General features: G+C 49.8%; 1 protein-coding gene across 1 annotated transcript; it reads right to left on the bottom strand.

The window, feature by feature from the left end:
• Positions 1 to 554: 554 nt before the first annotated feature.
• Positions 555 to 21,511, bottom strand: Pla2g4d (phospholipase A2 group IVD). The gene is made up of 23 exons (XM_050132750.1): positions 21,430 to 21,511; positions 21,249 to 21,385; positions 19,932 to 20,031; positions 19,623 to 19,759; positions 17,775 to 17,906; positions 17,580 to 17,689; positions 17,417 to 17,537; positions 17,097 to 17,137; positions 16,724 to 16,766; positions 15,387 to 15,450; positions 14,992 to 15,122; positions 13,914 to 14,024; positions 13,781 to 13,818; positions 13,441 to 13,576; positions 13,034 to 13,170; positions 11,336 to 11,558; positions 5,496 to 5,613; positions 5,016 to 5,153; positions 4,692 to 4,793; positions 4,373 to 4,564; positions 3,940 to 4,106; positions 3,179 to 3,365; positions 555 to 1,797 (listed from the first exon to the last, which is right to left on the bottom strand). Exons 1-23 carry the CDS (start codon positions 21,509 to 21,511, stop codon positions 1,571 to 1,573), a joined length of 2,874 nt encoding a protein of 957 aa, XP_049988707.1. The 3' UTR covers positions 555 to 1,570.
• Positions 21,512 to 21,783: the final 272 nt, after the last annotated feature.

The following is a 21,783-nucleotide window of genomic DNA, read 5'->3' as shown; positions in this document are numbered from 1 at the left end:
TCACTTTTCCATATGTTTACTGCATATATGTAAATCTCTCAGTAGTCTTTGCTGAGTCTGGGGTGTAGACAGACTTTCCTTTGTGCCACCAGCTCACAACAAAAACAGCATGGGCACTATTTATTATAAAAGCTGGACCTGTAACTTAGGCTTGTCCCGCTAGCTCTTATAACTTAAATTAACCCATTTCTATTTTGTCTGTATGTTGTCAGGTGACTTGTGGCTTTTACCTCTCCTCCTGATGTCTCGCCCCCTCTGTGTCTGTCTGGTGACTCCTTTCTGTTTGATTGAAAGTGAGACCCCAGCCCTCTGACACTCCTAAGAAATCTGGGATGATTGGAAGCGTCACCCCAGCCCGTGGCCTGGGAGTTACCTTGGGCTGGGCTCCACCTCTGGACTCCACCTCCCAGCCTGCCAAGTGCTGACCCCTCCCCCCTCCCCGGGGAGGGTCCGGACGACTCCCACGGGCTATTTAGGACAGAAAAAGGAACACCTGGTCTCCAGGGTTTGCGTGGGCTCCTCTCCCCGCCATGCTGTCTTGGTCCTCCCGGGAGTATAGCATTTTATTAAACCAATTCAAGTGACAAATCTTTACGGTGTATAAGAGAATTATTCCACAACAGACCTCTATGAGTCTGAAGCCATTTAGGTCTATATAGTGAAGTATGGGCAAGTCAGGCATGAGAGTGAGACCCTGTCTCAAACAAACAAACGAACAAACAATAACCCAAAGCAAAACAAACAAATAAACAAGTATAGAATTAAAGAACAAACCTACATGAGTATCCCAAGAGATACAGAAATTACATGGCAAAATTTAGTACTTTCTTATGGTTAAAAACAAAAACAAAAACACTCAACAAACTAGTCACAGCATCAGGTCATAGAAAGAAAGAAAAGGCACTTAAATCAGGAAGCGAGAAGTCAGACCCTCTCCGTTTGCAGGTGGCAAGTTCGTAACTGAATGCTCTGAAGAACCTATGGAAAGTATTTAAGCCAGAGAGCTTAATGATTGTATCATGCAAGTCCAAACTACAAAACTAACTACATTTCCAACAGCAAGGAATGGTGTGAAAACGACACTGAGAAAATACTTCCGTTTGTAATATCATCAAAAAGAATAGAATACTGAGGATTTAAGCCTAAGACATGGTGAGGTCATGGAGTAGGGAGGTTTTTTAAACCCGTCTTTAAAAAGGAAATAAAAGCCTTGCGTATCGACAAGGAGGAGAAGGTGCAGGTGCATCCAGGTGCCTTAAGCCACCCCAAGTCCATTCTGCTCAGAAAGAAAGTAATTGCTTGTGAAAGCTTGGCTGGTGTAGTCAGTCAGTCGTTATATGTACTGGCCAGGAGAGACTTTCAACTTTCCTCAAAGCAGCTGGGACAGAGGGGAGACCGGTGGGTGGGGTACACAGCCTCTCTGACGGTGAGGCTAGCTGCAGAGGAAACCAGGATTTGGAGAACTGGGAAGGGGCACTGTGGCTATGCCCAGCTGCAGCCTGAGTTAAGTCCTTGGAAAGTGGAGGGTCCGAGTGTGGCCCTCAGAGCCTTAGAGGCCCCCCGAGAAGCCTCAGGTCTGCATCTCCAAGGGCTTCGCCTCTGGGGCCTTACGTTTCAAAACGGTCTTCAGGGCCTGCAGGACAGTGCCCTGGTTGTTCCGCATGTTGTAGTCAGTGAGCTGAAGCAGGCGGTCAAAATCTTCCTCCTTGTAGGCCATGTTGTACATGAAGTACGGGGAGGCTTCCCCTGTGAGATCCACCTGCCCGGCCTCGAGCTCAGCAGGGCTGCGCCGGACGCCTGTCCAAGGGTGAGAGGAGAGTTAGGGGCAGGAACCAGAGGCTTCCACAGGTGAACAGGATGAGGTTACTCAGTCAGGCCCCGAGGGTGCTGCGTCCCATGGAAGGAGTCCTTGCTTTTTCCCTTCACCCAACCCTACAAATGTGGGCAGTAATGGCTTTGAGGTAAGAGGAGTTTGTCACCCTTACCCCCCACAGCCAGACACACCTCCCACAATTCACACAGCTCATGGCTGCTCCATGGCCTCTCAGGAAGCTAGAAACTGGCACGAAGAGGAACAATGTGATTGATGAATGGATTCTTAAAGCTCCTGAATTCTGAGACTTGGCTAAGGGTGAAACTAGAAGCCCAGTCTCTAAGGTCATCATCTAGCTACTCTGAGGTTGAAGCAGGGTTATACATCCAAGGCCTGGTCTAACACCGGGATCACAAACAGCCTGAGCAACTTGAAAACCTGGGCTGGGGATGTAGTTACTGAACACTCGCTTCTATGTGGGAGGCTTTAGATTTAACACCCAGGATAAGAAAAAGATGTTGTCCTCATCAGCTTAGACCATGAAACCCAATATGGATAAGTTCAACAGATCACTCTATATGGCTGCCTGTGCATGCTTCAGCATTGCCAGGGCATAAATTTCATTCATTCATTCATAAGAAAAGAAAAAATGGGGCCTGGAAAGATGACTGATTGATTAAAAGCACTGGCTGCTCTTCTAGAGGACTTGGATTTGATTTCCAGCACCTACATGGCAGCTCATGACCATCTTCACTCCCAGAGGGGTCCGATGCCCTCTCTGACCTCCTTGGGCACCAGAGCATGCAAGTGGTGCACAGACATACATGCAGACAAAACACTCATATTTTAAAAAGGAAAGGGGAAAGAAAGGAAGTAAAGGAAAGACAAGAAGAAAAGGTAGAGCTAAGTGTGGTAGCACACACAAGTAATCCCAACACTCAGGGAGCTGAGGCAGGGGGATTGCTATGAAGCTGAAGTCACATAGTGAGTACCAGGTCAGCTGAGGCTATCCAGAAAGACCTTGTAGCAAGATGAACAACCAAAATCATAGAAAAGAGTATACCTGGAAGATTCAGAATTATGGTATCAACTAGAAAACTGGGAACAATGCACAAAAGTAGACATTGAGCATCACTCGAAGAAAGGCCCAGGTCCCTGAGAAGGGGTCTCAGGCCACACAGAGCAGGAAAGCAGAGGGGTCAGGACAAAGTTGCAGGACAGTGACAAGACCAGTGACAGGGGACATTACAAAGATAAGGGGCATCAGCCACCCAGGCCAGGGAGGCATGGCTAGGCTGGCCAAAGAGCCTGGAGACCAGTCAGAAGGCTTTCCTAGAAGCCACTGGAAAGGAATAGTGGCCTCACCAGGGGCTGAGTGGTCCTTGAAGGAGTCATTGACCAGCGGGAAGTGCAGCAGAACAGGCGCCTCAGGGCGGGTGGGATCTAAGAAGAGGTGGCATTCTCGGGGCCGGCATTGGTCCTCAGGGCTGGGTTCCACGTGGGGGAAGGGCAGGCCCTGAGCTCTGCAGTATTTCTCAGATTGCAGCAGCCCCTAGAGGAGCAGAGGAAAGCACAGAGGGAGCTGTGTCACCACGGATCCACACTAGGTCTATTCCAGCACCCACCTGCTCCCTCAGCATCAAGACAGCGGTCTGGCCCGGGCCTGAACTACACAGGCCTCGGAGATGAATCCAAGGATCCGGGTAGTTAAAAGTTAAAGGTGGGAATGAAGGCCCAGCAGCCATACCCCTCCCCCTCCTGCCAATGCACCATCACTGTGTCTTAGACCTGGAGGGCTTCAGCAGGGGACCTAGATGGGCATGCTGGCATTACTGCCACCCAGAGCTCCTAGAGGAAGTTGAGAGTTGGCTGTGGAGGTGTCTGGGGATCTCCTGCCAGCTCTGTCCAGCTATTCTGTCCCAAAGAGGTTCCCATTCACCTGTCTTGGGATCCCAGAGCTCAGCCACCACCGTTGCCCTCCCAACCGAGGACCCAGAGAGTCCCCCCCCCCCCGGTGGATTACAGCTTCCTGCCTTGGTCACGAGAAGGATGGGGCAGTGGCACAGTGACCCTGCTGCTCATCCGTGGAGGCCACACAGAGGAGTTCCCACGGAGTGACTAGGTACCTCAAAGGGCGAGAATTGGGAGTAGCCGAAGGAGAGTATGAGGTCCACTTGGCGACCTGAGCGGAACATGGAGGGACAGCTGTTGTTGATGAAGTAGCCAGCATCCACTAGGCAGAGCTGAGTGTCCTGCGGGGTCAGCTGATTGGGGGTGTTATCTAGGTGGCAATCTGATAGGAAAGGCAATGCTAGTTAAAAGCAACCACCTTTGCAGAGGTAGCCTCCACACCCCTCTGACCCCGTTTCCCTCCATGTCCCCTTCTTATGCCTGGTGCCACTCTCTGAATTCAGGTCCCTAGGGTCCACATTGGGCTCTCTAGACCACACCCCCCAAGTACATCCATACACTCTCCCTGCAAACCCCTGCCGGCTAGCGGCCACAGCTCAATCCCATCCAGGAGCCTGGCCTTGTGGGGACCCAGGTCATGGTCCTTACCTGCCCAGGTGGAGAAGTTTTTCTGGCTACGGTAGCCCTGGTGCAGCTGGAGGCCATGGAGGAAGTTGGCACTGCGCTGATAGAATGGCCGGCCGTTCAGAAAGCCCTTCAATGCCTGGGCCAGGGCGCTTCCAGGCTGCAGCCACGAGGCCTCCACACAGGAGGAGGTTCCTGCTGAGGCTGAGGGCTCCTCTGCATGGAGAGTAACAGAGACTGCTTGTCAGAGGGGCCCCCAAATGCCTTCCTGTTCTCTCCTCCACCAGCCTCCGAAGGGGAGTGGCCTCATCTCAGGCTCCCTCCCCCAGCACCCCTCTTCTACCTGAGTGCCGGACATCCACAATGACATTCTTCCAATCTTTCCCCGAGGTGACATCGTACCAGATATCCATCAAGTTCACAGAGAAGATGTTGCTCCAGATACCTGAAGGCCAAATTCCCCAAAGCCAATATAGTCCCTAGGTTCCTGTACCTGTTTCCCACGGGGACACCAAATGATCCCCACTCTTGATCCCCACTCTTGGGTGCCGATGGAAAATGGGCATGGGGAGAGAGCAGCTCCCCACGAGCCTTCCCCACTGCCCACCTGTCCCTCCACCCAGACCCACACTACAAGAGTCCTGTCCAGGAAGAGGCTTCCACTCACCTTCCAGAAAGCAGATCTGGGACTCGGGGAGCCTCTTCATCAGTCTCCCCATGAAGAACTCAGAGCCAAAGAGCTCAGGGGGGACAAAGCCGCCATATTTCAGGAACCCAACTTCATAAGGAGAGAACTCCACCCATTCTAATGGGATGGGAAAGAGAGGCAGGGATGTGAGGGGAGTGGTGGGGCTCAACTCTCTGTGGCCAGTGGCACTGCCCCTGGCAGGCCTTTGGCTCCCCTTATCTGCTACCAAACCCTGTAGTCTGAGGAAGCAGACTCCTAGGCGAGCATTCTCACTGACCCCTGGCCACACATAAGACACCCCACACCCAAAGACAGAGTGCTCCCGGCTGGCTCCTGGGCTCATCAACAATAGCAGCCTTCCAGAAGCTAGCTGTGGTGTGCAGGAGTTGGGCTATTGGCTCTCTGGAGACGCCTGGGGCATGGAGGAGTTGTTAGGGGCTAGAATGGGAAGGACTTTACCCTTGAAGTGGAGGGTATCCAGATTGTCCTTTTTGACGTTGAGGCTCAAGTACAGAGGCAGTGGGTTCTGACCCCGCTCCAGGGCAGCTCTCTGCCCCGACAGCTTCTGGTCTGTCACCTAGGGTTGGAAGCATGAGGACGAGTGAGTAGGACTGTCTCGGGTGCAGTAACTCCAACAGGGCCAGGGCAGGATAGGGACACGGGGTGGTGAGGAGGCTGCAGCTCCGCTGAGTTCTAGGGGTTATGAGTGGGTTGTGTAAGCAGTTCTGAGTTCCATATGCAGTCAGCCGTATCTCCAGAGAAGGTCATTCTCAAAGACTACCATGTTAACAGCTCCTCAAATCCTCCCCATCCTTTCTTACACACACACACACACACACACACACACACACACATACAGAGAGAGAGAGAGAGAGAGAAACACACAGAGACATACACACAGAGACACACAGACACATAGAGATGCATACACAGAGACACAGACACACACAGAGACACACAGACACACGCAGACACATAGAGATGCACACACAGAGACACAGACACACACATACATACACACATAGACACACATACATAGGCACAGACACAGAAAGAGACACACACATAGATAAACACATACACACACAAACACACATACACACACAAACACACAGACACTCACATAAAGGCATACACACAGACAGATGCACACATAGACTCACACACACGCACATACACATACGCCCCTTTCCAAGAAGCACACAGCAGTCTTTTAGCCCACATTCTACAGTATGCCAAGGGATGTGATGTCCTTTTTAGGATTACTTTACTGCATTTCAAGTCTGGGCTTCTTCTAATGCTTTCCTGACATCCTCCCTCCACCCAACGAAAGATTCAGGAAAAGTGTTGAAACTGAAGGCTGAGGATGTAGCTCAGCTGATAGAACAACCCACTTAGCACACATGAGACCCTGGGGTGAGCGTCCACACTGCTAAAACAGGCATGATGGCACATGCCTGTAGTCCAAGCACTTTCGGGATAGCTGCAGGAGAGTTCAAGGCCAGCCTCAGCTACATAACAAATTGGATGCCAGCCTGGGCTATATGAGACTCTGTTTCAAAAAAAATTACTATAAATTATATACATAAACTCATGCTGAAGTCATTATTAGAAGATCAAATGATAATTAAATAATAATATAAATTCTTTACAGCTGGGATTAAATTGTATTATTTTAGCACCTCATAAAATGTAGTCAAATAAGCTCCTCCCACTATGTTAATTAGCTGTTGACAGCAGACAGAAGTCAATTAGCAAAAGCACAGCTAAACAGAATATGAATTTAAACAGTAGGTCCAAAGAACACACAGGACATGCTAATACAATAAAAACATTTCAAATAATTACATTGGCCTGATAAATTCAATACCATTACAATTAGAATCCCAACATTAATAGGGAAACACAGCTAAATGATTCTATTATGAAGAGCAGAAGGCCAAGAGCAGTCAGAATAATTTGAAAGAAGAATCAAAATAGATGTTCGTTGTTCAGCAGAACTGGTACCGTGAAACAAGACCTTCTACACACAGCAGGACCAGTGTCCGTAAGAGCTCACAGAACTGACAGCATACACGGGCCTGAGCAGATCTGCACCAGCTGGGTGCCAGGGCTGAGAGAAGTAGACCCATGCCCCATTCCTAACTTAGCAGCTTCTTCAACTGATAGCCTCTTAGTTCACTCCAACACAGTCTCACTGGAGATGAAATGGAAAATCAGTTGTCTACAATGGATTCTCACTGGGGATACAACCCACTCAAGGGCAGGCCCCATGTCCAGCAGAAGGCCAACACAAAAATGAACTCAGTGGCATCTGTGGAGGTTCTTGGTCTCATAATATTTGGTCAGGGTATTTCTTCTTCTCCTTCTTCTTCCTCCTCCTCCTCCTCCTCCTCCTCCTCCTCCTCCTCTGCCTCCATCTTACAGGTCCTTTGTGTATATTAGAGCTTCTGGTTTTGTGTTTCTTTTTCTTTATTTTGTTTTGATTTGGTTTGGTTTTCGAGACAAGGTTTCTCTGTAGCTATGGAGCCTGTCCTGGAACTAGCTCTGTAGACCAGGCTGGCCTCAAACTCACAGAGATCCGCCTGCCTCTCTTAAAGGAGTGTGCCACCACTGCCCAGCTAGTTTTGTATTTCTATGGGATTCCTGTGTCTGCGAATATGTGTGTTTCTGTGTCTATATGTGTTTCTTTGCTTTATATTTGGCTCTTTTTCTTCTGTTTGTTTGTTTTGCTCTATTCAGATTTGTTTGCTTTTGTTTTATCTTCTTTAACTGTCTGTATGTTTTTTTAGGGAGTGAGAAATGATATGGATATGGATCGAAAGGAAGGTGAAGAGGATCTAGGAATTGAGGGAGGGAAAACCATAATCAGAACCTATTGTATGAAAAAAATCATTTAGATAAAGGAAAATAGAAAAAAGAAAAGAAAATGGCTATATTGCTGAAAGCGATCTACAGATACAATGCAATCCCTCCTTAAATTCCAAAGACATTCTTCACAGAACTCAGAGTGGGTCCCAAAATTCACACGTGTGCACACACACACACACACACACACACACACACACAAATAGCCACAGCAATTCTGATCAAAAAGAGACACACTGGAGATATTATAATGCCTGATCTCAAATTATACTATAAAGCCATAGTAACAAAACAAAAACAGTATGGCTCTGGCACAGAATAGGGACATGCAGATCAATGAAATAAAGATCCAGAAACATATACATGCAGCTGCAGTCTCCTGAGTTTCGAAAAAAGAGCAAAACACATACTTTGGAGAAAAGACAGCCTCATCAACAATGGTGCTGAGAAAGTGAATGTTCATGAGTATAAGATTGAAATCAGTTCCCCATGTCTCCCTCTGTGCAAATTCAATTTAAAATGCACCAAAGACCTGAACTCTGAAACCAATATAGGAAAACACTCCAATATCCAGGAAACAATAGCAAAAAATCAACAAATGGGAATCTAATAAATTAGTTTCTGTGTAGTAAAGGAAACAACCATCGGAGTGAAGAGACAATCTACGGACCAGCAGGAAAATGTCGTTAGCAACTCACCTGACAGGGGACTAATACCTGGAATATATGAAGAGCTCAGAAACTAAGTACTCCAAAGCCCAGAATCTAATCTACAAATGGGCAAGGTCTCAAAAGAAGCGCAAATGTCCAATAAATATGTGATTGAGCATCCTTAGGAATAAACTACATCGAGATGCCATCCTACCCGAGTCTCGGTGCTTATTGTCAAGAGAATGAACAGCAATAAATGCTGACAAGGATATGAGGGGAAAGGAACCACATTGCTTCTGGGAGTGTAAATCAGAGTGATCACTATGGAAACGAGGATGAAAAAACAAAACCAAAGGCAAGCAAACAAACAAATCTATTCACCTAAAATAGAAACACCATATCTGGATCACTTCTGGGGATCCAAAGGCTCTAAATCACCACAGCACAGCCATGCCTGCTCCACCCATATTCACTGCTACAGTGTTTATGCTGGCCAAGTTATAGTACCAGCTCAGGAGTCCACTGTCAGAGGAATGGGCACAGGAAATACAGCGTATATACAATGAAGTTCCTTCAACCACGGAGAGCAAAACACATGAAGCTAGAGATCACCACGTCTAGCAAAACAAAGCAGCCTCAGAAAGCACATATGTCTCTCATGGGAAATCTAGATTTGGTTTTGAAGACATGAAAAGAGAAGGGTAACTATCTGGGAAGAGGAAGGGGACCAGGAGGATAGGAGGGGAGACAAGAGAAAGTTTAAAGCACAACTATGCTAAGGCCACAGACAGAAATGCCGTATGGAACCGTGGCACACGTCTTTAATTCCGGCACTCGGAGGCAGAGGCAGGCGGATCTCTGTGAGTTCAAGGCCAGCCTGGTCTACAAGAGCTAGTTCCAGGACAGGCTCCAAAGCTGCAAAGAAAGAAAAGGAAAGGAAAGGAAAGGAAAGGAAAGGAAAGGAAAGGAAAGGAAAGGAAAGGAAAGGAAAGGAAAGGAAAGGAAAGGAAAGGAAAGGAAGAAAGAAAATGATCTTACAAGATCTTACAAGAAGAGAAATCCTCAAGACCCAGAAGATCTTTACTTCTAAGTAAAATGCCACTCGGGTGTTCTCCCGCTTTGGGGAGGTGTTGGGTTTCAGAGATGCCACCTTGAGCCTGGAGGGCGGCACGGCTGGTGCTAGAAGGAAGCTTTAGAAACAGCTCCAAAGCTGCCAAGCACAGCCTCAGGTGTTGTTCTCCGGGCACAGGCCACCACCAGCCTTTTTCAAAGTTTCTTTTTCAAAGGGTCTCTCACTGGCTTGGAATTTGCCAAGTACCAGGCTGGCTTTGTGCCACAGGAACTCATGTGTCTTCACCTCTCCAGCGTTGAGATTGACAAGCAGACACCCAGGATTGAACCGGTGTGTTTACAAAGCAAGCCCTTTACCAGTCAGGCCTTAGCCCTTGCTTTACATTTGAAAGCGATTTCTCATCTGCCAGGTGTTTTGGATGCCTTTGAAACTTTGTTAAGATAGTTACATGAGGCAAAAGAGTAGCAGAGTTGTACCGATGTCAGATCCAACAGTCTCTAAACTCTGTTGAAAGGAACGTTGTGGTCGCGTGTTCCTAGAATCAATCTGTCATGTTTCTGGAAGGATAGGACAGTGCTTAACTCTACGCCAAGACACCACTGAGTGCTTCCAATACCCTTATGAAGAGCTCTCATTCTCCACAGACGAGAAGACCTGTAGGCCTATATTTCTACATGGTATGACAGCCAGGCTACCAAGCCATAGTTAGTACCTGAAGTAGTCATGTACCCTTCCAGACATGCCGTCGCTAACCTAACAAAGGGTCAAGATGTTGTTCTGCTCCTTTCTCTGTAATTTGGAGGATGCCTGATTAGAGATGCTAATTCAAACCTACAGACTGAGCTAGCATACAGACCAGGAAGACATGGCAGGAGGAGACATAGGTAAATGTGGACATGACCAAAAGTCACGGTTACCTAGGTAACCTGTTACCTAGGAAACAGAATGCTAATGAGTCTTCCTCTCAGTTTACATTTCGGTATAAAGGATGTTTGGAGAATAAACGAGAGGAATTTCTCAGGATGTGAACTCAGGATTTCACGAGGGATCTCTGAGACTCTCCCTCCCAATAAAGCCATGTGAGTTGTGTTTTTATTCCCGCACCTCCACGCTGGTCAAGAGAGATAGTTTAGATAGTTTATGTTGGGGTCCGGTCCAGAGAAATAATTTATGGTCTAGGCTGCCACTGGACCCCGACAAAGACCAAGGGGAAGAGAGAAGAACCAACTGCCTAAGGATACACCACTGGTAAACGCGGGACTTAGGGCCCAGAGCATCTGGCTCCAAAGCCCTTGCATTGCACACCACCCTGATGGGGAAGAGGAATGACGTCTCATTCTGAACCATTCATTAAATGCATTCTAGTAACCGGCTCAACCAATGCAAAAGCCTTGCTTGCTTAACTGACTGTACTTCAGTTCTTGGGAGGTCCAGAAATTTCTAGTACGTAGCAAGTCATTGAAGAAGAACTTACTTAAAAGGTGTTCTGGCAGTGGATAGACACTAACCCTCACATTCTTTTTGTGTATGTGTCTGTTTGAGACTGAGTCCCCCAGTGTGCCAGGCTTGCCTCACATTCCTTATGGAGTCTCTGTTGGCCTTGAACCCCTTTGCCCTGACCTCCCGATGCATTCTCTCCCAGCCTCTTCCACCCTCCAGAGACACTCTTAAAGGCATGATCACACCACGCTGCTGAGCAGACGGCATACCTGCCCATGCAACTTGAACTCCAGCACCAGGCTCCACAGGTCAGCTATGGTGGTGGTGTAGCCCTGTTCCGCCCGAAGCTTCAGTGCCTGGTGGTAGCTTGCCAAGTGTTCGGGGAGGAATTCGCTCCACAGGCTCTTAGCCACATGCTCCCTGGCATGGTTGATGGGTCCCTCGAGGTCCCTCTGCGACCACTCCGGATCCTGGTAAAGGTGGGCCATTGCCCTGGGGGCACAAGTGGATGAAAGCGAGCCCCCCCTCCCCTGCAAGGCTCCATAATCCCACCCTGTGTCTAATTCCTAGAGGAGGGATTGTTGAGGGCCCCCACTGCCTAGAAAGTCCGTCTGGAGACACTCTTGGAACTTCCTCCTAGCCCTGGGCTGGCCTGGGTGTGAAATTGGCCTTGTATAGGTTTATTGTGGTTTGGGTTTTGTTTGCTGGGCTGAAGCTCGACCTAGGGCATCTTACACACTGGCAGGTGCTTCAGCAACAAGCACATTTCCAGCCTGTGTGTAATTTAGGATCTCAGCAGCTACATTGGAAAGTCAGCAGGAAACCAGTAAAAACTGGTTCAACGACTTATGTTATTGGACTCAGGGACAGCAGGAGCCAACTGTGGGCCTGGAGAGGGAAGTTCTCCCTCTCCTTTCCTCTTCTTTCCTCTGAGGGAGTGCCCACTCTGCCCCCACGGACCTGCTTCTTCTCAGAGCTGCTCCCGCCATGCTGTTTGCCTGTCTAGAGTTTGTCTTATAATCTCTCATCCCAAAACAACAGCCCCCTCAGTCCTCCTCTTGAACTCCAAACCTGAAAACGCCCAGCTGTGTATGGCGAAAGGCTATTATATTCCATAGTCCCCTCCCTACTTCTACCTCTATGGGCCTGTCCTGAGGCCATTTGAGACTGGCCTTGTCAATAGCTGTCACTCAAACTTTTATCTCTACTCTACTGCCTATGTCACGTGTCAATGAGACTTGAATGAATGAATCTGTAATAATGAGCCAGTCTGGTTCATTGTGGTGGGGGAGGGGCTGGAGAGTGTTATCTTTGTGTAAAGAACATTCTTTGCTTTTTTCCACCCCCCTTTTTTGCCCCCTTTATTGTTTAGACACAATTTCATCTGGAACTCATGGTAATCCTCCTGCATCAGTCTCCCAAGTACTGAGATTACAGGCATGGCTACCATGCCTAGCTTAGTATAAAAGAATTTTCTTTTCCTCAAATTCCTCACCAGTATGATATAAGCAAGAAGGGAAACTCCCTCAGAACGTGGTGTGAGCCCTAAGCATCACCTGAGAGGCCAACGGAGGTCCTGGTGTGTGTTGACCTCAGGCCAAGCCTGCTCGGGCTTCCTCCTCTCAGCCTATGAGTGTGTTTCTTATCATGCAGGTTTTAGATATGAACCAACTGAGACTCAGAGAAATTGTTCAAGGCCACCCAAGCCTACAACTAGCCTGACAAAACAGCAAACCCAGCCTCCTCTGCACCCTCCTCCTTCCTGCTCCTTAGAACCTAGGAAAAGCCCTCCGACCTCACTGTGCCCCTGGCAGGACTTCTGGCTAAATCTGTTTTTCTCTTCTGAGAAAGCTGTTTGGCCCCCAACAGGTCCCACTACTCTATCCACTTCCCCATATAAAGGCCCCTTGGCATCCACTCTGCCCCTACCCTGGCCTCTGATCATCTCTGTTCTTCCAGTCCCTTACCACGTAGAGCCCGAGATGCCACTGAAATAGGTCACACAGTCCAGGAGGCCCAACTTCTGAAGTGCCAACAAGTGACCGTAGAGTGAAGTCATAGCCCGGACACCTCCTCCCTCAGCCATGATGCCCACAATGGGAACCTGGACCACACAGAGATGCAGACTAGTTTAACAAAATGGGACCGAGTTGCTCTCTGCCTCACTCAGGGACTCAGCCTGTTCCCTGCCTCCAGGCAAGGGCCTTGCAGTCAAGGCCTATAGGTTTGAGGGATAACCCTCAGCCCCGAGCAGAGCCTCCACGGAGATTAGGAACCCCATCCTCTCCAACAGTCCAGCTCTACTCTTTGGAGACCAAGAGGACACCAGCCACCCCAGAATTTCTACACCCACATCCTTGCTGCACCCCCAAACCTCGTCTTCCTTCAAGTCTTTATCCAATTGCAGGGCCTGCTTCAGGGCGGCGGCCACCACCTGCTTCCTCCGGCCTAGGAAGGCCTGCTCCTCAGGGCAGAGCCCACAGCCCAGCCGCACAGCCAGCTCCTTGGAGCTGGGATGGTGGAGAGGGTCCAGGGTTAGGAGAAAACTTCATGGCTCACTCTTTGGGTGAACAAGCCCAAGGTGAGCTTCTGAAGAAAAAAAAAAAAAACCCTCTCTACCTGCAAGAAGCGCCCTTTACACAGCGATTCCCCCTCTTTATCCCCCTCAATGTCCTTACCAGCTGCCCCCTCCTTATCTCCCTCAATGTCCTTACCAGCTGTCTGTCCTAAGCTGCAGCTTCACTTCCGGGGCCTGAAACCAAAGCAAGAGACTCTGTTCAGAATAATCCAGACCCTGCGGGAGACTGGTGTCTCGGGGCATACGTCCTCTCCAGTGAGGCCTCTTACACTTGTAGCAGGAACGTCTACAGTCACCTCCTTCCCTGTGGCCAAGGACTTCAGGGGTACGCTGAGGGGTGTAGCTGAGGTGCGTGACATCCAGCCGTTGCTTCTGGAGCTCTGAAGGGAAACGTTCATCCATTCGTTCATTTATTCATTCAACCAATTCTGAGTGTAAACTGCAAACAGGACAGCCCTTCCCTGACGATACGGAACTGACTACGCTTACAAATCAGGACGCTGATGCTGCTTGCCCAGAGACTGCTCTCCCGGAATCACACTTGTGAAGACGGGGTCACAACTGGGAGCGGCCGTGCACGCTTTTAATCCCAGCACTTGAGAGGCAGAGGCAGTCTGAGGCCAGCCTGGTCTGCAGAGGGAGCTCCAAACCTGCCATGCCACTAATAAGACCCTATCCAAAAATAGTTTTCAAAGAAAAGACATGGGTAGTGAACTTGATGTCAGTAGTGACTTTAGTAATGACTGATGTCATTAGTGTGATGTCATAGTGCGATGTCAGTCGTGTGATGTCAGTACATCGTAGTGTGAGAGGGTAGAATATTGTAAACAAAGGGGGATATGGGAACCTGTCTGTGATGAAGGGGGTCATGGAGGTCATCTCTGAAGAGGTGTTGTTTGAGCTAAGATGGGGAGAAGGAGAAACTGGGCCGGAAGAGGACGAAGAGGCATTGGAGGGAGCCAGAAGACCCAAAAGGCACCTGGTATGTTTGAAAAGCCAAAGGAGAGAAGGATGGCTGGGGCCCAGTGGAGGTGGGCAAGGCCAGGCTTCACAGGCTGACCGTGTGGGCACAGGCTGACCATGTGGGCACAGGCTGACCGTGTGGGCACAGGCAGGCTTTAGTCTACGACACTCGCTCCACTGACAGAGAAGCCAGCAGAGCATTAAAGAGATTGAGTCCATGTAGCTGTTCCCACCTCCCAGCAGCCCCGTTGATGTTCCCGTCTTCCAGGGTATGGGGTCTGTCTGAGAGAGACTGACAAGAACACAGAAGGTCTGGCTTTCACAGGGGAAAGGGCAGGGAGCCAGTTAAAGCCCAGGGTAGTGGGGAGTGGAGAGCAGACTCACCCTCAGACACCCTGTCAGCTCTGTGCCTTGGCCCCTCACATAGTGGAAGCTGAAGGTGGATGCGGTGTCCAGGGCAAGTGTCTGTGTGTCCTCATATGATCCTTTCAGCGCCAGCTCCAGCTCGTCCTGACCTAGGGAAGAGATGGAATGGATGAGAACAAGGGAAAGGGGGCCTAGAACGCCGTCTTGGACCTGGGATACCAGCAACAGTGGTATTTGTAGAGGTGGAGGCTGGACCACAGTAAGCAAAGCAAAACCGAAAGAGGTCCTTTGCCAGCCTGCTGCATGCCACAGCCCCATGGAATTCCCACCTATGCCAGAGATGCCCCCTTACCCTGCAGGCTTCCCAGCAGCCTACGCTCCCTATGGTTCAGAAAGGGTTCAGGAGTTCTCACCTGCTGCCACGGTGGCGCCCCCAGCTCTGTCCAGACAGACATCCAGGCGTGACAGTTCTCGGGCCTGGGACAGAGCACATCATAGGCAAGGGATCCACAGAGCAAACCGAGGTCCCCTCTCCCTCAGCTCTGGGCCCCACTGAGCCTCAACCAAACCCACTCACTGCACGCAGAACAAGAAGTGGGGTTCAAAATGGGACTAGACAGAAAATGCTTCATGTGTTTCTGACCTGCTGCAGACTGCTATGCCTGTTGTCCATTGAACATCCAAGACAGCCCATCCCCACCCCATCCCTATTGGCAGCTTTACTGAGCCTCTGGAAGCTGTGAGAGCCCCCAGCTCTCAGGTTCATCTCTCTGTTACGTCTCCAGTCTTCATCTTCCGGACTCCCAGGTAATATGTGGGGACCTCAGGCCCCGAACTGAAGGTGTCAGAGAAGCACTCAGAGCCACAGTGACCAGAACATCTCTTGATGACCCTCGGCTCCACTGGCTTGCCTTCAGCAGTCCCCCTGTGAGGCTCAGTGCCTGGTGCTGCTTTGGCCGGCCCTTCCCACAGAACCACTGGCTCTAACTACCCGCTGCTCACCCCAACTCACAGAAGCCACAACTGCTGTTGGAGTTACTTTACTGTAAGGGATATTTTGTTGTATCTTAGACATGATACAATATGTAACCCTGGCAGGACTGGGACTCACTCTATAGACCCTCAAATTCATGACCTCCTACTTCTGCCTCTCAAATGCTGGGATTCCAGACTTGTGCCATGGTGCCAAGCTACACTATGAATTTCTTTTAAAGGTAAACTAACCACCAGACCCGCATTTGCAAGCCCTGAGGGTGAGGGCTCCTAAAATGTGTTCTAGGATCCAGGTTTTATTCACCTGATGCCTGTTATGAGCCCCACGCCCAAAAGGCAGCTTCAAATGCAGTGCTCGCCACCTTGTGGCCATTACTACCCACTGCAGTTTCATGGGAGCCCAAACCTCGGTGACCTCAATATTAACAAATGAAGATGGACCTGGCATGTGGGACTTCACTATGACTGTAAGGAAGTTAATCCCTAAGGACTCTGTGCTCATTACACATAACTAAGCGTCATCAGAAAGCTGTCCAATCAGAAGTCAGAACCTTCTCCGCACAACCACCAGCTCCCTTTGCATGTGCCCCTCGGCTCTAGACCCCTCTAAGCCCCACAGTTTTGTGTAACCACCTGGTTGCGGGTCTGGGGTAGTTCGACCACAAAGCCCTACCCCGTCTTGTCCCGCACCCCCACCCCAGAACCCCAGTTTCCCCTGCCCTGAATCTCCTCCGCTGAGTCACAGGAAGGCCGTTACCACAAGAACATTGTTGGTGATGAGGTTTTCTGGAGGGTCCAACCTGGAAAAGTCAAAACATCCACAGTGACTTAACAGAAGGAAAGGGGTTCTGCATTCACCCATTCCCACCCACAGGGGCTCTCCATGGGTGATGGATGAGGGAGATACCACTGCGGACTGACGGCAAGGTGGAAGGGCAGCACAGGGCGGGGAAGACCCCAGCCGCCCCCCTCCATGGGCCTAAGAGGAGACCCAGACCTCCCTGACAGGGATGGGGAAGAGATGGAGGGTGACTCAGCTGGACAGACCAACCAGGAATCTGGGTCAGGGCCAGTTTCCTGAGCAGAGCTTGTGTCCGCAGCCACTCCCCGGGCTGTTCACCCTTACTCACGCTTTTTCCACGAGGAACTCCACATCTAACTCTTCTGGTCCCTGTAACCAACCACACAGGGTGAGCAAGTCACGGCCGTTTACAGTTGACCGACCCCCTTCTCTTAACAGCATTATCCTGCATCCCCAGCAGTCTCTGAGGGTGGGGCGCTATTAAGATCATTTCCAATGCAAAATTGAGGAAATCGCGGTCTAGGGAGAGATAAGCTATCTGCTAGAATCCCAGAAGCTAGTGGGCCTCAGAGGACAGATCTTCCTCCCTTCTGGGTTCCCAAACCCTGATGGGGTTGAAGGCAAAAGACAAGCTCAGCGAGAGGTGACCTGAGGATATCCAGGCCCGATTTCTTCTTCCTGTTGAGGAGGCCCTCGGAATTCTACCCTTCCTCGTCCCCAAGCCAGCAGCGGAAGCCAAACCAGACCTTGGTGCGACAGACCCGAATCCCTTGTGCAGGAGTGAGCCTACACTGCCCTCTTGTGGTTGCACTGAGCAGTGTTTTGAGGGCTATCCTGCAGGTGACTAAAACGCTGGCGTGGGGTAATGCTGGAAGCAGCCCCGGATAGAACAGCCCGTTTCCTGTTCCAACGAAAATGCTCCTGCCGGTGAATGAGTGCAGCCAGCACCATCCTGGCAGCTAAGAAGCGTTGAGCAATTTCCTCAGCCTGGGGCCTTCTCACCCACCTGAGGATTCAGGCGGAAGGTTTTCTGGATCAGTTGGCCAGGGAGGATTTCTGAGACATCACAGAAAACTTTGAAGCAGATGTCATCTTTCATAATTAAGTCCTCGTCATAGATGCTCAATTCTAGAATATTCTAAGGGCCAGGAACATAGCATAGTATTGATTCATCTCAACAATAGCTCACATACAAGTGTAAAACACATAAGTAAATCCAATAAAGTCCTTAGTTCCTACTCATTTTTAAAATTTTTGAATATTTTATTTACTATTCATACAAGAATATAAGTTGTTTGTGGCCAATCTACCACCACCGCAACCCCTCCTTCCCAATTCCTCCTTTACCCTCATCTCCCGTCTTCGTGTTTCCTCATGTTCTCTCCATCTGTCTCTGATTTATCACCTACTGAGCCCATTTGGTGCTACCTGTGTGTGCACAAGTGTGGGACCACCTGCTGGATGGAGATCCTCTCAGGGCCTGAACCCCTAAAGGAAGTTGACTCTTCTCTTCAACTGCCAAAAGTTCCTCGGATGAGGGCAGGAGTCACAAGCCCCTTTCTCATCCATCCTGGGAGTTATAGGTTTTGTTTTATCAAGAGTAAAAACAGACTGGGGGTTCACTCTTATAATCCTAGCCCTTGGGAGGTTGCAGCAAGAGGACTGTGAACTTGAGGCTCGTCTGAACTACACAAATATTGCCTGTCTCAAATATGTGTGTATATGAGTATGTATCTTGAATTTTCTTCCTAGGTAGGGCATGACAGATCATGTCTGCAGTCTAGAGGCCAGGAGGCAAAGACAGGAGTCTTACTGTAAATTCAAGGTCAATCTGGCTACATAGTGAGATCTAAGTCACCCAAACCTATGTAAAAGAGCCTGCCTTAAAAAAGCAAATGCAAAAAACCAAGTTGGGTATGATTTGCACATCCCTTTAATTCAGCAACTCTGGAGACAGAGTCAGGTGCATCTCTGTGAGTTCAAGGCCAGCCTGGTCTACACAGTGAATTCTAGGCCAGCCAGTGCTACATAACAAGATCCTATTTGAAAAAAAGGAGCCGGCGGTGGTGGCACACGCCTTAAATCCCAGCACTCAGAAGGCAAAGGCAGGCGGATCTCTGTGAGTTCGAGGCCAGCCTGGTCTACAAGAGCTAGTTCCAGGACAGGAATCAAAAAAAGCTACGGAGAAACCCTGTCTCGAAAAATCCAAAAAAAAAAAAAAAAAAAAGGAAAGAAAAAATCTAAAAACAAAAAAAAAAAAAAAAAAAAAAAAAAAAGGAAAGAAAAAATCTAAAAACAATCAAAATATATTTTTAAATTTCTTTTGGGGCAGGCAAAATGGTTCAGTGGGTAAAGGCATTTACTGGCAAGACTGACAAACAAGAGCCACATGGTGGAGGGAGAGACTAACTCCCAAAGTTGCCCTCTGACCTCCACGTGTGTGCTCCGATGCACACAGGCACACTTACACAGAATAAATTTTAAAATGTAGTTTAAACTGAGGGAAAGTGTTTAACTAGTCTGCTTTGCTAGTTCCCTAACATGCCCCAAAGGCAAATGCCAAGTATTGTGGCAGTTTCTACACAATCTCCCCTTCGGCCCCACAGCAGCCCCGTGAAAGAGGAATGCTTCCTATTCCCACATCATAGATGGGTTAGAAAGATGTAGCATCTTGCCCCACATCAGCCCACAGCCAGGGATGAGCATTCCTTCCCACATTCTCTTGCTCACGGCACAGAGTCTGGAGCACAAAGACAGCCCCCTCCCCCGAGTTCGGGGACTACTGGAGCAACCCTACTTGATTCCAAGACCCTCCTGTAGAGGAGAGAGCAGGGCTGTCCACCCCGACCTTTACCTTGACCTGACTCTGAATGAGGAAACTGAAGGTCTCGTTCCATACAGGATGACTGGAGTTGGTGACAGTTTGGGTCTTGAATTTCACTCCAGGGGCTGTGGGCAGCAGCAGAGTCACATACGGATCCGCCTGACTCACTGACAAAGTCAAGGGGTGGGAGAGAACCGTCCATCAGGTGAGAGAGAACGCCGCACATTTTTTCCAGGGGTTTTGCTTAGGTTCCTATGGCAACCTCAGCATACACTGAGGGCAGGCCAGGCCCCACCCCAAAGAGCGCCTGGTCCTTTTCCCTGGGATCCAGTCCCCTACCCGCAGATAGTCTCTTACACAAGTCAGTCCTAGGCAGACTCCGAGCCTCCAGGACCTTCACTGTGAGCCGCCAGAAGACAGAGGCCTCCTCCTCCTCCTCCTGCAAAGACACCCCAAGCCCCTGCGCTCACCAGCAGTCTCTCAAACCTGGAGACGCTGCACTGTCCAGGTCCCCGACTCCACTCATTGACCTAGTACAGAGTGAAGCTGCTGGGACACCAGACCAAACCACCTTTGTCTACCACTTGTCCCTGATGTCTTGACTGTGGCTTTTGGCAATGATGGGATGGCAGACCACCTGGGGGATCAGTGCTGGTGAGGTCATCTCCCCTTCAGGGACAAAATCCCAAGCAGAGCAGATAAAACAGGAAACTGAGGACAAGGAGTGACCACCTCACTGGTCAGGGGGAGATGGCCACAGTCAGGCCTTCCAGAGAGGGCTGTCCTTTTTTGAAGCAGTGACTCCCATCCTTTGTGTCTTTCCTACATCTCAAGGTGGGCAGAGCAAAGGAAACCCAGTGGCCCATGTATCCCCAAGTTCTAAAATGTGAATGACTATCCTCTGATCCAAGCAACCTCCATCTTGGGGGGGTTCAGCTTTACCCCCTTGCCAAAGGATTATTCCAGATGACCTTGTTGACTGTTTACACTCTCCCGTGGGGGAGGGACTTGAGACCCTCATCTGAGTACCCAGAGGCTATCTTCTACCTGTTGCAGGCAGCTCCGCCTTAACGGCACGTGGTCCCCAGGAGGGCTGGAGTGTATGTAGGCAGAGGGGAGACTAGGCAAGGGCATTCCATCTGTGTAACAATGAGAAAACCATAATACCTTCTGGGTTCAAGATTTTCTGATGTTTGGGGGGAGGAGCACCCACACTCCTGTAGTTGACCTTTCACCTATGCTCTGATCACGCCTCCGGTAGTTGTTGAGAGCTTGGGAAGTGGAGTAGCTATTATTTGTGCCTTCCCCTAGGAAGGAATTTTATCAACACTGCGTTCATCATCTGTGATTCATTGGCCATGAATTAGGCAACTCCAGGATGATCACGCCAGCACAGAGAATGGTGGTGAAAGGTATTGTGTGTTAAGATGCTCATGAGACAAATGAGACCTCAGATAAGCCCAAGAGAAAGCAAGAGAGTGGGCAGCAAGGAAGCAATCAGAGCCCAGCTGGCTGAGTCTTGGCAGAGCCCGTGCCAACTGAAATCCTAACGCTCCTGGGACCCGGGGACTCCCTCTTTTCTCCGGTTTGGGATTAGCTCTCCATCTTTTTCTAGATGGCATACTAAGACAAGCCCCATAATCTGAGGTGACTCACATGGGCCTGGCGGGATTCTGGACTGACCGAAAGGAAGGTCATTGGCCTTGCATCGTCTTGACAGAGAGCCTGCCATGAGAACTCCGTCTGTGGGTGCTTGGTTCCATCAGAAAGAGTCCACACGGGGAGGACTGACACTGGAGAACAAAGAGCTCGTGGGACACTCACCCCTGCACCCCACCCCTGCTCTCATCCGAGGGAGCCAGAAGCTGCACGGTGAACAATGGGGTGAACAATGGGGTGAACAATGGGCACTGCAACATCGTGACAAGGCAAGCAGGGAGACAGACAGGTGTTGTGAAACCTGAGAAGGTTTCCTGTTGTGGCTCCATCATTGCTCCGCAGCCTGTGTGGTCAGGCGTCCCTGTGCCCCTGGGACAGATCTAGTTCTGTATGGATGCTTCCTACTAGAGTCTGAGAAAACCCAAAGCATCTCTCCACAGAGAACTGCAAATGTTGAGGGGCCAAGGTAGAATGACTCGGGAGGTAGCCCGTCCCAGTCCCAGCACCTACCCCGCCATGGCTGTACGCTGAA

Source organism: Alexandromys fortis, unplaced genomic scaffold (assembly GCF_014885135.2).
Source record: "Alexandromys fortis isolate MF-2015 unplaced genomic scaffold, M_Fortis_MF-2015_v1.1 scaffold_6, whole genome shotgun sequence".
Classification (NCBI taxonomy): domain Eukaryota; kingdom Metazoa; phylum Chordata; class Mammalia; order Rodentia; family Cricetidae; genus Alexandromys; species Alexandromys fortis.
The sequence above is the reverse complement of the archived record's forward strand: the minus strand, read 5'-3'. Positions and strand labels throughout refer to the sequence as shown.

What these genes read in the sequence shown, in the direction of transcription:
- Pla2g4d (XM_050132750.1), bottom strand. Translation starts at nt 21,511, where the DNA reads ATGTTGCAGTGCCCATTGTTCACCCCATTGTTCACCCCATTGTTCACC. An exon ending in CAGAATCCCGCCAGGCCCAT is followed by an intron (nt 20,032 to 21,248) that starts GTGAGTCACCTC and finishes GTGTCTTTGCAG; the next exon opens with GAGGAGGAGGAGGAGGCCTC. An exon ending in TCACCAACAATGTTCTTGTG is followed by an intron (nt 15,451 to 16,723) that starts GTAACGGCCTTC and finishes GCTCTGTCCCAG; the next exon opens with GCCCGAGAACTGTCACGCCT.